The sequence below is a fragment of the Rhineura floridana genome, chromosome 15 (assembly GCF_030035675.1).
Source record: "Rhineura floridana isolate rRhiFlo1 chromosome 15, rRhiFlo1.hap2, whole genome shotgun sequence".
NCBI classification, from domain to species: Eukaryota; Metazoa; Chordata; class Lepidosauria; order Squamata; family Rhineuridae; genus Rhineura; species Rhineura floridana.
The window spans coordinates 23,943,254-23,956,224 of record NC_084494.1 but is presented as its reverse complement, the minus strand read 5'-3'; the positions used below and the strand labels follow the sequence as shown (position 1 = coordinate 23,956,224).

General features: G+C 41.0%; 2 protein-coding genes across 6 annotated transcripts in view; one reads left to right on the top strand and one right to left on the bottom strand.

The window, feature by feature from the left end:
* The first annotated feature begins 2,387 nt into the window (after window positions 1–2,387).
* Window positions 2,388–12,954, top strand: RPA2 (replication protein A2). Of its 2 annotated transcripts, none has more exons than XM_061596972.1 (9): window positions 2,388–2,601; window positions 4,404–4,489; window positions 5,232–5,333; window positions 5,667–5,780; window positions 6,537–6,611; window positions 7,746–7,859; window positions 8,140–8,253; window positions 9,722–9,816; window positions 12,388–12,954. In XM_061596972.1, exons 1-9 carry the CDS (start codon window positions 2,583–2,585, stop codon window positions 12,470–12,472), a joined length of 804 nt encoding a protein of 267 aa, XP_061452956.1. In that variant the 5' UTR covers window positions 2,388–2,582; the 3' UTR covers window positions 12,473–12,954. The 2 variants fall into 2 exon arrangements, with proteins under 2 accessions (XP_061452956.1, XP_061452955.1); XM_061596971.1 differs by lacking the exon at window positions 2,388–2,601 and adding an exon at window positions 3,187–3,351.
* The window catches only part of THEMIS2 (thymocyte selection associated family member 2), a 35,941-nt gene continuing 32,139 nt past the window's right edge, over window positions 9,170–12,971 (bottom strand). For 3 of the 4 annotated variants that reach the window (XR_009759146.1, XR_009759149.1, XR_009759148.1), the window contains one exon: window positions 9,170–10,423. The gene's annotated coding sequence lies outside the window, so the exon portion shown is untranslated. The remainder of the gene's footprint in view (window positions 10,424–12,971) is intronic. The other variant, XR_009759147.1, reaches the window with a different exon arrangement.

Genomic DNA, 12,971 nt, shown 5'->3' with positions numbered 1-12,971 from the left:
TCCTGCGTCTGACAGCACCATATTCTAGATCAGGAATGGGGCACCAGCAGCCTCCCAGACATTGTAAAGCAACCAGTCGCCCTGGGTTTAATGCTTTTGTTTGGCCATTCAGAAAGTCAAAGCACCCCTATGGCCATTCTGAAGGAACCACTCTCATTTGTTTTAGTATCCCCATAACAGTAGGCTTCATGGCCTCTGAAGCAGATTGTTATTGTAATGTTATATTGATACACATTTTTGCTGTTGTGTTGAGAGCTGCTTTGGATGCATTTGTGTGGAAAAGCAGTGTACAAATTGAATAAATAATAAAGAATAATAATAGTATTTTGAGAGGAATACTTTACCAAAAGACATTTGTAGAGGAAGAGGAATTTCTTAATGCCTTTGAAACATCTCAGATGCTCACAAACCTTCATCACAACAAATGCCATAGACATTCTGTGAATTGTCTCAATGACCATCAAGCTTTCATGCATATGTGACAGAACAGTACTTCTCAAACTTTTTTTCCCCACACACCACTTGCACATTTCTGAGGGGCTTGATTTTTCTGCCTGCGGTAGCAATTGTAATGTGCTGTGCTAGATGCTGATGATTTTAATTGTATTTTTACAGACATGTCATGGACCCACCTGAATGCAGCTTGCAGACCACCAGTAGTCCAGGAACTACAGTTTGGGAACCATTATACTAGAAGATTTTCAGATCCTTGCATACTGATTTGGGACGAGTCACAAGGGCAATAGAACCAAACTCCTGCTGGAAAGGCATCCCAGGATATTATTTCAATTAAGCACCAACTACAAGCCTCAAAGCATTGCAGAACGTAACATGGAACTAGTCTGACTTCCACTTAAGGAGAATGAACAGCAGCATGGAGTCAGAACAGAACAGTATAGGTGTTTTCACAGTGGAATGTGAGATTAACTTTCCCTGAAATACATCCCTAATGCAAATGTAAGACATAAACTTTGTACAACTGGTTGTTCTTCAGCATTTCCTCCCACACGAACATCAGCAAGTAGTACAGGAGAAAGTAGAGAGCCACAATCTCTTGCCCGTCTTAAAGATTTGTTGTGAGGATAAGATGGGGAGAATGCTGTTCATGCTACTTTTAGTTCCTTGGAGGAAAGGCAGGATATTAATTACATTAACAACAACCAGTGATTGTACTCAGCAATCCTGTACCTGTCTACTTAGAAGAAATTAACACTGATGTCAATGAGGCTTCCTCCCAGGTGAGCATATGATTGCATGCAGTCATACAGTATGTGCAATCCTAATGTCTACTCAGATGGAAGTACCATAGAGTGAGTATAAGTCAGTACATAGGTTTGTGCTGTTAGGAAGTGCCAATCATAGGCGTCTAGAGGGTGGGGGAGGTAGTTGCCCCGCCCTAAACCATAATCCTTATGGCTGGGATTCTCAGATTATGTTCCGGGTCATGTCTGTATTAAATATTCATATTGATTTTTAACTGTATTTTACTGCTTCTTTTATTTCTTATATTGTATTTCACAGCATTAGAGTTTGCATTCTGCTGAACACAAACTGTAATACAATAAAATACAGTGTATAAGAAATAAAAGAAGGAATAAAAATACAATTAAAAATCATACAGCATCTAGCGTGATGCACTACAAATTGTAGTATAATGGGAAATTCAGAAGCGCAGGGTCCCTTCTTGTTAGTTATAGCCATGCCCCTCCCCCTTTTTTGCAGCATGGTCAAGAATGGGATCCTTGTTAATGCCTTCTCCCACAATATATATCCCTAGGAGTCAATTAAGCATGAAAGGGGAGAGTGTTAGCTGCTGAGAAAACTCTTCTCAGTGGCTGACTCACCTCCTTTCAGTCTGATTGGCTCCAATCAGCAGGAAAGGTCAAAGAAGCATGGAAGGAAGGATGCTGGAGACACAGGGACCCTGCTCCTACAAAAGGAAAGGGTCTAAGATCGCCCCCCCCAAACCCTGGACAACTACACCTCTGACTACAATTGCTACAACAGGCAGAAAAATCATTAAGTGGTCCTCGAAGACCATCAACAATATGAAGAGGTCGGTGGGGAAAAAAAACATCCGGGAACTACTGTCCTGCGGTTCATCAGTCCATACAAATTCAGCATTTACAGACTCTGAGACACGAAGCAAAAGGTGCAGGCACTATCCTCGTTCGTTTTGTGAGAAACTTTCCTGCTTCCACCGTTCAGTTTTGTTTGTTTGAAGTATTTCCTGGGGCTGATGGGAGTTGTAGTTCAAAAAAGTAACTTTTCCAAGCTCCGCCTTTACCCCTCGCGGCCAACACAAATTCCACTCTTAAGAGTCACTTCCTGAAGTGCAGGGCTTCTCTAGACAACTATGCTACCATGGTTTCGCGCTGCAAATCAATCAGACCCCACCGCCGCCACACACCCCTGTCTTTTCTCCATTGGCTGCTCATGCTCGAGGAGCGGGTGAGCCAGCCTATCCTGAGCGCTTCTTTGCGCACTCACCGGGAAGGGGGGAAAAGCTTTTGCGCGGGGCCTATTGCTCAGGCTCGATTTTTGACTGACTCCCTCCGCGCCCGCCGTTCCTCCTCACCGACATGTGGGTCGGCGGTCATGGTGAGCGCGAGCGGGTGTGTGTGTGACCGGCCAGTAGGAAGGGGGGCGGAAGGTTCTCAAGCTGAGAAAGTTGGTAACTAACTGGCCAGAATCGAACAACAAAGTTTCCTCATCGGTTTTGCTGCCGATGGGGAGGGGAGGCTTACTTGGGAGGTGGGGCAGGTGGGAAAGAGGACCGGGCTCCGCAAGGCCTGTGACAGTGAGGTAGCTAACTTGGTGCGCTCCAGCATTTTTGGACTACAATTCCCATCAGCCCCAGCAAGCATGGCCAAATGATAGAGGATGGTGGGAGTTGTGGTACCAAAAAAAAAAACACCAAAATCTGCACATTGGCTACCCCGGCCATGGGGCGGCAGGATATTTTGGGGCAGGGCCCCAATACTCCTGGACCAGCCTGACCGGCGGCCGAGAGTGCGCGCCTCCCACTACTGAGGTGCGGAAGTTTCGCTCTCGCAAGTCCTGCGGCTGCTGCTGGGCTCGCTTGCTTGGCTCCAGGATTGGGCTCTCCCAAATGTAACGTGGCCCGGGGGGAGGGAGGAACGGTACAGTTGGAGAGGCCAACAGTGGCGCTGCGGCTAGCATGCCTAATACACTTGAGAGGAAGGGAGAGGGGCCTTTCCATTTCTTATAGCTCAGCTCAGTGGGAGAGTTGGTGCCTGGGAGGAAGGGAATTAATGACTCTGGAGAAGGGCCGCAGGTCACCTGCTTTGCATGCAGAAGGTCTCAAGTGTCAGTCATCAGCATTTCCAGGTAGGGGCGGGAATGTCTCCTGTCTGAAACCTTGGAGAGCCGCTGCCAGTCAGTGTGGATTTAGTATGGAGTTAGAAGGGCTAATGATCTGATTTGGTATAAAGCACCTGCCAATGGTCCTCCCATCCTTGGGCCTTTTAGGTGCTTTAAAGTTGCGCAGCTGCTTCGGCAGGCAATGTTGGGGGCTTGGGGGAGGAGGAAAGAAAATCGTAGGACCCCCGGCAATCACCTCATCTTGCACTGTTTCATTTATAGAAAGTTGGTTCTCCCTTATTTTGTCCCAATTTCTTAATTTTAATTTCTGGAAGTTAGGTGATGAGAAAATACATAATGGTGTATTTGAAGCCCCCTGTGGTTCAGATCTGCATTTAAGCATTCTGTTTAAATCATGGCTTTCATTCACTTTCCTTTCCTGTCCCCCATCCTTTTGTTCTTGTTTCCTTGGCAGTAAACCTGTGGGGAAAGTCTGCTTTGCCTTTCATAAGATGTTCTCTAAATAATATAATCCCTGTTACTGATCCGTGTGTCACAGTAAACCATTGGCAGAAATAAACCCTGGCTTCCTATGTACAAGCAACATGCTGCTCAGTTGCTCCTGCTCCTCCCCGCATGTGAACCAGCACTTTTTGTTTGTTTCTCCCAAACAAACTATGAGCGGTAAGCCAAGAACAAATCCTGGCTTCTGTTTGTGGAAAGAAACAAACCAAGGATGCTGGTTCGCACATAACCTTAAGCCAAGCCTTGTGGTTTTTTCTCCTGTAGGCAGACAAAGTAGAGTGAAGCAAGGCAATTGAGTAAGCCATGGTTTATTTCTGACTTTGGCTTATTCTTGTGTGAAGTAGGCCAGTGTGGTGGTGGTCTTCTGGGTTTCCTGGCAGCTGTAACTAATGTTTTTTTGGTTGCTTGTGGCTCTCAACTCTCCCAAAGGCACTATATCATCTCTTTTATAGATCTTTCTCCATGCACTAGGAGGACTTCTGCTCCTCATCTTAAGTCTGGGGATTAAAAAGTGAGCTACTTGTTTCTTATTTTTATTTCAATTTTATTTCTAGGTGGATATGATGGTGGTGGTGGTGGATATACACAATCACCTGGAGGGTTTGCATCACCTTCTGCAACCCAAGGAGAAAAGAAATCGGTATGTAGTTTGCCTGCAACAAGGGAAGACTCTTCAACACTTCTTGAATATTTTATTTTATTGCTTCCCTTCTGAAAGAGACATGGTACCAGTCTAGCAGGATAATAGGATGGTGTGCAATTTGTTACAGTCACAGCCATAATGTTCTGAGCGTGCTCTCCCTAAGCTAACCTATTACTCTGAGGTGCCATTGTTCCATCACCGGTGTTGAAATAAGAATCAGCTGCTACTCTGATCAGCTTTTGTGCTTGGAATGGGGTGGGATAATCTTGCATTGGGCAGCAAAATGCTTTGGGATAGCTAGTTGTGGTGCTCTGTGCATCATGACTTCTAGCATATTTATTTCCTGGGTTTTCTGAGTAGCAGTTGGCTTCTTGGTTGATTAATGTCTGTAACAGCAAGTAACAGAAAAATTCAAGGCTCTTGAAGCTAGGGCCTGCAGAAGACAAGATTTCTATTGGTGCTTGTAGATCATGTTTCCGGAATTACAGGCTTTGTAATTTAATTTGTTATGGATTAATTTTAATTGTTTGCAGTGATCCATGTGTGCATAACAGTATATCAAAAATTAAAAGTTTCACTGCTCTTATTTTTTTTTAAAGTTTTACATTTTTTCTCTAAGCATTCTTCTGTGTATATTTCTGTGTGTGACAAAACTTGTTCCTTGAACTGGACAATGTAATCTTTTCCTTTCAAAGAGCAGGTTTTTGAAGATTAAAATTTTAAAACTTCATCTTTGCAGAGGTCGAGATCACAAAATATTGTTCCCTGTACAGTGTCCCAGTTACTGTCTGCTGAACAGGTGGATGATGCTTTTAGGGTCCGAGAAGTTGAGCTTTCACAGGTAAACTGGCTAGCCACCCTGCTGTGTGTTGATCTGAGTATGGGGAGGTCTCTTGTCATGTGTAGACAGCTAGAGCCACCTGGATTATTTTACCAAAGTACTCCCTAAAATTTCCTTGTCCCACCCCTTCCTTCAACCATTTCCAGCATGAGACATCTTCTCCAGTGGTTGTGGCAATCTATTTGAGATGGACTGATTTGTGGGCAGTAGTTAATAATATATTGAAGGTTACAATATTTAACTAGATTATTTTGGGTTGTTTCAAGGCTTCTGATACAACTTGAAATTAGAGGTTGTATCAGTAAAAATATCTTTATCCATTCTATCATGCAGGTCATTATTGTGGGCGTAATCAGGCAAGCCGAAAAAGCACCAACAAACATTCTCTACAAAGTGGATGACATGACTGCAGCCCCCATGGATGTGCGGCAGTGGGTTGACACAGATGTAAATATCTGTTGGTTTTGGTAAAAACTAAGGGAGCCAACATAGTGTCATAGTTAAGAGAGCTGGACTAGAACTGGGGAAACTTAATGGCTGGAAGCATCGATGCCTTACATTTATTTATTTTTATTTATTTAATTTAATTTATATACCGCCCTAAGCCCGAAGGCTCTCTGGGCGGTGTACAAAAAGATAAAAAAACAAGCAATGTATAAATACAATAAATCAAGAAAACAAAACAAACAAACAATAAAAGAACCAAACAACATCCAAAATACAAATAATGATGAAAATGCTATTAAAACATGCTATCCCCTCCTCCCTTCTCATGTGTAACAGAAGTACAATACTTGATGTAAAATAGGTATATTATGCAAATGTGCTTGATTGAATTAATACTACAGGTTGTATAGAATTGAACTTCTCTTGGTGCATATATATTTGGCCTAACGTCTGTCCGGCCTGTGATTATTCCATAGGTTTATGATTAGGCAACGATCTCTTCTCACTTATACCCATTGCAGCAAAAGAGCTTAAAAGGGCAGCAGTCAAGGACACTAGAGAACCCCTTTTGTCAATACTATGCAAACTGTCAGCTCTCGAACTATTGCATAATAATGGAGAGATGAGAAATATTTTTAAACTGTTTTACCCACGTTGTTATATTGATTATATATAATAGTTTTTAAAACACTTCCTGAAATAGATCTGATTATCAAATTGCTGGTAAAGACCATATTTTCCTTTTTTATTATACAGGAGGCAGGTAGTGAGAATGTTGTGGTGCCACCTGGAACGTATGTGAAAGTGGCTGGTCATCTACGATCTTTCCAGGTAAGAAGACATCATCATCCATCACGAATGTCACTCTTCCCACTCACTCACCAAAAAAGATTAATCCTTGCAATAGAGAGTACTGTTCATTTTCTTTGTGAATCTATCAAATATTTAAGTGGTAAGGGTGGCATGTGGGTTTGTGCTCTTGTGAAATAAGTTCCTATTACTTAATCTGAAATGAATTCCTTCTCTGTTGGGAATCAGACTGTATTCAATTTATTAGTGGATACTGTCTAGCTTCACTGAGGTAGAAAACATGCTTCCAAGGCCTCATACACCATTTCCATTTTATTTATCACTATTACAAATATTTCAAGAATTAGCCTCCATCCTGGTAGTGAAGATATTAGCGTTACTCCAATAACATATTTTTGTTCTTGGCATTTTGATCGTAGTTAAATATTGCTTGCCAGGGAATTGATGGGGCTGTTTACTCCCAGAAATATTTTTTCCAAAAGTATTTCAAAAACATTGTAGAAAAGCTAAATAGGCCTTTTATTAAAAAAAACAGTTATATATACAGTAGTGTAGTGAGAAAGATAACCCTTCCAGAATATGTTAATATGGTAAATTTAGTGGGGCGTGGGGGAGGCTCAAACAGGTGTCAATAGAAGCAACATATGGACATTTTGAAAAGCAAACTAATATTCACCCAATAATCCTAAGGAACTCTGATACAAAAATGAGTCAGTATAATACAGGCTCTTAAATTTCTAAGGTTGCAGAAAGTGTCAGAATGTGTGGATTTGGCAAATAGAAAGACAGTCCCTCTGGATAGAGAATACAGAGCTTTTGTATCAAATTCATCACAATGCTTTGAAAATGTTGACTAGGAGTGGTTGAAATATTCTTGGGTGCAAGAAATGTAGTGCATGCAAACAGAAGCCTAAAAATTAAAGATTTTTGGTTTTTAAAAAGGAAGCTGTTAGAGTGATGGTATCATAAAATCATGAACGTGATTAGGAAAATGCTCTAAACCATTGTTTTAAAAAGCCAATGAAATTAGTTGGGAACATACTTACATTTTTTTAAAATGTTTTTCCCTATAACTAATATTAATGTTTGGAATTCATTTTGGTAAGTTCATCTCTGGGCAATAATTCCTTGTTTAATTTGTTCCCTTTCTTACAGAATAAAAAGAGCCTAGTTGCATTCAAGATCATGCCACTTGAAGATATGAATGAACTTACGATGCACCTGCTTGAAGTCATCAACGCACACATGATTCTCAGAAAAACCAACATGGTACATGGAGAAACAAGGCAGATACTAACCTTTTCTGGAGGGCAAACAACTTTAAAATGCTTGATTAGTTGAGAAAATGAACAGGGTGGAAAACATTAGCAAGTGGGAGGGTAACCAGAGGGCTTTGGGTCCATTTCAGCACACAGCCAACCTCCAACAACAGCCTCTTTTAGAATCCAGTCTACTTGTTACCTGTCTTTCCCAATCCTAAAACATTTAATTTCACACGGCTTTATACAATCGCTTCAGCCAGTGGTTGTTTCTTTTTCATGTATTTTAGTCTACATCAGCAAAGATGCCTCAACCACTTGGTTTGATGGGAACGGGCAACATGTCAAGCTATGGAGAAAGTGGTGCCTTGCCAGTGAGTGGGCTTACTCCACCCCAGACTCAGGTATCTGTACAGATGACAGCACAATTTTGAATATAGTGTCATATTTCTTGTTTTATGTTCCTCCAGTGGCTTCAAGTCACACTTGATGCCTTTCATAACAAGAATACAAGCTCCTGGTTTTGAACCTGTTGGTCTCCCAACCTGTAGCTACAAAGGTAGCAATCTATCTGCCTATTACCAGTTTCCCTCTTGTGGAGAATTTATTGTACAGTATTTGTGGAATTTTTCACACAGTCCAATCATAATTGCAGTGGGTGATATCAAACTTCAGTCATACAATAGACCCAGTGAAATTGCTGGGCTTAATTGCTAAAGCCCATTGATTTCAATGGGTCTACTCTATGACTAACGTTGGATATTGCCCAGTGACACAAAACTCTAAAACGGCATTCTAGGTGTGGCAGAACTATGTATCTACCCAGTTTGCCATTTTAAAAGTTGGGAACCTTCCTTATTGGCAAAAACAACCCTGAGACATGGTTGAGCCAGTACAGGGAATATAGACAGCTTCAGTGACCTCAGGATCCTGTAAGAGGGAGGTTAATAGCAACTGTGCTTCCTAAGAGAGGAGAATCATGAGAGCAATACGGATGGCTTTTTCTGAACAACTTTGTGCAGAGTGGTGAATTCTGTAGGTCCTCTAACCTCCCTGTCTGATCCTCTGTCAGTGAAACAGTTCATATGATTGGGTCGTTATTCTTTTTCCTGGAGGGAAAGGTGCAGTTCAGTTCATGGAATGCTAATAGAGGAGACTCGTATAAGCTAAAGACCTTGCTCTTCTTTTTTTTAGTGCAAACTTGCTTAGTATAGTGTAAACAAGCTTGCAGTGTTTTTCCCTGAGATAAACACAAAAAGCTGCATTTGACTTATTGATACTTAGAGTAGGTTTATCAAAATGCACAAATAGTTTCTGCAGAATTTTTAAATATACATATATTTCAGGCACTTCTATCTTGCTTTTCTATCAAATAATTAAGACAGCTAAATAAAAAAAATACAACAAGCGTAAAGATTATTATGTGACGTGACAGTGACAAAAGCACAGTAATATGAAATACCAAACCATACACTCATTATAAAAAGAACAACACCAGAATAAAATCCTGTTTGGATCAAAGCCCGCTAAAGACGTTCCTGAACAGGAAGGCCTTGAATTGCCTTTTAAAATGTACAACTAGTCAGTCTCTCTCTCTCTCTCTCTCTCTCCCCCCCCAGCCTCTTTGTAGTTGTTCAACCTCTTTAATGTCAGTGAAAGTTCATGTATTCCACTGCTGAAAGTTGAGTTGTTTTTGCCACACCTTCATTTCCAATTTCAGCAGTTATGTTCATCAAGACAACAGGAGGAATAATGTGTTCCATAATTGTAATCTGCATTGAATAAAGAGGATTCTTCAAGCAGCTAGAATACTAGTGTGGAGTCTATACTGCTCTGCTATTTGAATAACCATGTCCAATTTTTCTTTTCAAGATTCTAAATTTGATTAAAAGCTCCACGTCTGCTGAGGGAATAAGTCTTCAGGATCTGCAGTCTCAGTTGCGTGGTATGAATCTGCCAATACTCAAGTACGTACATATAGGCAGTCCGGGGTTTTGAAAGGAGAGCTGCTCAGTTCACTCAAACAAGTAGGGGAGGAGGAGAAATCACATACCTTTCTACCATGCTGTATTGATTATAGGGCCACAGCTTTATCTTAAGGGTGAGTCAGCTGAATCGCATCCACCATTATAATGATAAATGGGTGACTGTGGAGAGTAGGTTTTATAACCTATAGTTAGAAAATGGTTCAGTGGACTGATTCGAAACTTGGCAGTGTAGGAGAAGTAAATTTGAGGATGGTTCATGCCAAATTTGGGGTAGAAAGTACACAAAATCGTAATTTGAATGAGTTAAATATGTGATGAGTGACAGGTGGTGTGCATTTTTTTTCTTAAAAGTAAGGCACTCTTTGTCTCAGCTCTTTTGTACATTCTGCAATATGGGGAAATACTAATATCCTACTGTTCAGGATTACACACTAAACCCCTGTGTTGGGAGATATACAAGAGGAGTAAGGATGAATGCTTCATCTGTGGTATCCTGCACTGAGCAGGGAGGTTGTACTGAATTACCTTCAAAGTTCCTTCCAACTCTGTCATTCTATGGGGATGATATTGGTTCCCAGTTAGGTACCTGTAACATGGAATGGTAGCTTCAGTTGCATAGATGCCATGTATCTACTGCAGCGAACAGATAAATCTGGGACAGGTTCAAAAATCTACCTCTGATAGCCATCTGGCAGGGGTGGGTGGGAGGTAAGACTTTTGCCAGCACACACTGAGCAATTTCCAGTAGACCACCTAATGGTCATTGCACTTCTTGCAAAGATACTAGAATAGTACAGTTTGTTCTTAAACTGCACAGTCAAGATCAATTACCAGAGACTAGTTACAGCATTACAGTGACTGGTATCAAATTATTATATTAGCTAGAAGTTAGTTAGCAATCAATAAATCATGGAGGTTGGTCAGAATTCCAGAACCCCTCACCCCCATCCCTTCCAGTGGTAGATTATGGACGTCTTTTGGCATCTCTCAACATCTAAATTGGCACCTTTATAGATTTCAGCAACTTCATTCAGCACAGGGGCAACTCATTTTATTACTTTGTTTTGCAGGATTTTTGTTTTGCTTCTTGAGTCCCTCTTGGATTATTTATTTAATTTATATACCACCCATCCAACCAAGTTCTTTGGCTGATTTACATAAAAATAAAATACAGTTCACAATGAAGACACTACAACCAAAATAAAGTGAATTGGAACAGCAAAAAGCCCAGCAAAACTACTAAAATCAGCACAAACACAGCAGCTAATACAATTAAACTAGCATGAAACATCGCAAGAGGAAACTTGGTACTAAAACTGAAGCACCTGATAGAAGGGCTTAAAAGGCTTGGGAGGAAAAATATTTACCTGGTGTCTAAAAGACCACAGTGTAGGATCTAGACAATGGTATTCCATAAGAGGGGGTATCCCCATTAAAACGCCCCCCTCCCTGATAGTCACCTCCCTCGCCTGGAAAAGCGCTTCAGAAGGAGATCTCAAGGTCTGGGCAGGTATTTATACTGTGAAGTATATTATGTGCCACCTTTTTTACAGGCTTGTCTGTTCCCAGGCCTCAGATCTAGATAAGTGATAATTTGTTTTTGTCTTAGTTTGAGGTCCTTTCTTGGCTTCTCAAAGGTAATTACATGAAGCCTTTTGAGTTCCTGCTTGAGGTGATTTTTATCGAACAGAAGGCTTGCTCTTTTCTCTGGGGGATGCAAAGATAACAAAGTGTACACACTTCTGAATTTACCTCCCTTTCGTGTTGTGCTTATCCAATGGGGACTGCCATTTTCCCATTAGCCTGGTGCTTCTCATGCTAGATCAGTGTGTCACTTCTTCAGCCTTACTCATTGAGTGTGCTTGGAGGTATCTGTAGGGTGAGGCTGAGAATCTTGCTCTTGTTTCTTTGCATTTGGATGCTGAACCTATCAGGGCTGTGGAGTCGGTATGTCAGACCTTCGACTCCGACTCCTCTATTTTTCTGCTGTCCTACTCCGACTCCTTCATAAATGGCAAATGTATATTTTGCCTGGGGCTGATGGGAGTTGTAGTTTAAAAAAGTAACTTTTCCAAGCTCTGGATTCACGTGGTGGTGATGAAATGCCTTGTGCTACCATTTTACTACAGTAAATGTGTTATTACTAGTTAATATACATTTGCCATTTTTGAAGGAGTCGGAGTCGGTACATTTCTACCGACTCCGACTCCACCCAAAATTGCTCCCAACTCCACGACTCCGATTCCACAGCCCTGGAACCTATGTGAGATAGACAGTGGGCAGGTATTCTTCCTATAGGTAACTAAATCTACCTCCAAATAGAATGGCCACAATTTGGTAAAATTTTAATAGGATTGGTAGCCACTGCATTTACAATTGTGTTTGCCCTTGAATAAGCAGAGCCTGTGTGTTTCCTCCCCCAAACAATTTAATTCCCCTTGAAGATGAAGAACATCTTGCATTTGAGAAGGGGAATAAAGCAAAGCATTGAGGAAATGTGTATTGTATGCCAATTGGATCTTTTGTTTCTTTCTCTTTCCTTCCATTCAGGAAAGCTGTTGAATTTCTTAGCAGCGAGGGACATATCTATTCTACTATTGATGATGAACACTTTAAATCTACGGACGCCGATTAATGCACAGTTTAGATATAATGATCTTGGTCTAATGGTTTACTAAACCAAGATCGTTATATTGGAACTGGGCCTAAGAATCCTTTGAAGTTGACTCCTATGGACTGAGCAGGTTTGGAAGTGATAATATGCTATACATCTGTAGAAGGCAGTCGTCTCTTATCACTTGATGGTACAAATATTCTAGATATACCAGTAGTGAAATGATACACAAGCAAAGCCAAGTATTTCAGAAGAAAAAATGGGCTTCATGGGAAGAACATAAAAGGTTTTCATTCCTCTTCTCTTTTGTGCTGTTTTGAAAGTGATGACTTTGTCCAGCTGTGGCCCTCCGGTGGGCGCCATGATTTGCAAATGGCATTTTGACTTCCTCTGTAGGTGGAGGATTATTTTTTTAATTCTAAAGAAGTCTGTCTACTGTTGAATACCGAACAGCCTTCTCTCAAGAAATATTTGATATCTCAATAAAGCTAGTTTGATTTGCATCTCTTTTTCTTTTGTT

Bases quoted from the DNA above. Each gene is read 5' to 3' on its own strand.
- RPA2 (XM_061596971.1), top strand. From the start codon at position 3,276: ATGACTCTGGAGAAGGGCCGCAGGTCACCTGCTTTGCATGCAGAAGGT. The intron at 5,334-5,666 runs GTAAACTGGCTA...TCTATCATGCAG, and splicing joins GAGAAGTTGAGCTTTCACAG to GTCATTATTGTGGGCGTAAT. The intron at 8,254-9,721 runs GTATCTGTACAG...TTTCTTTTCAAG, and splicing joins TTACTCCACCCCAGACTCAG to ATTCTAAATTTGATTAAAAG.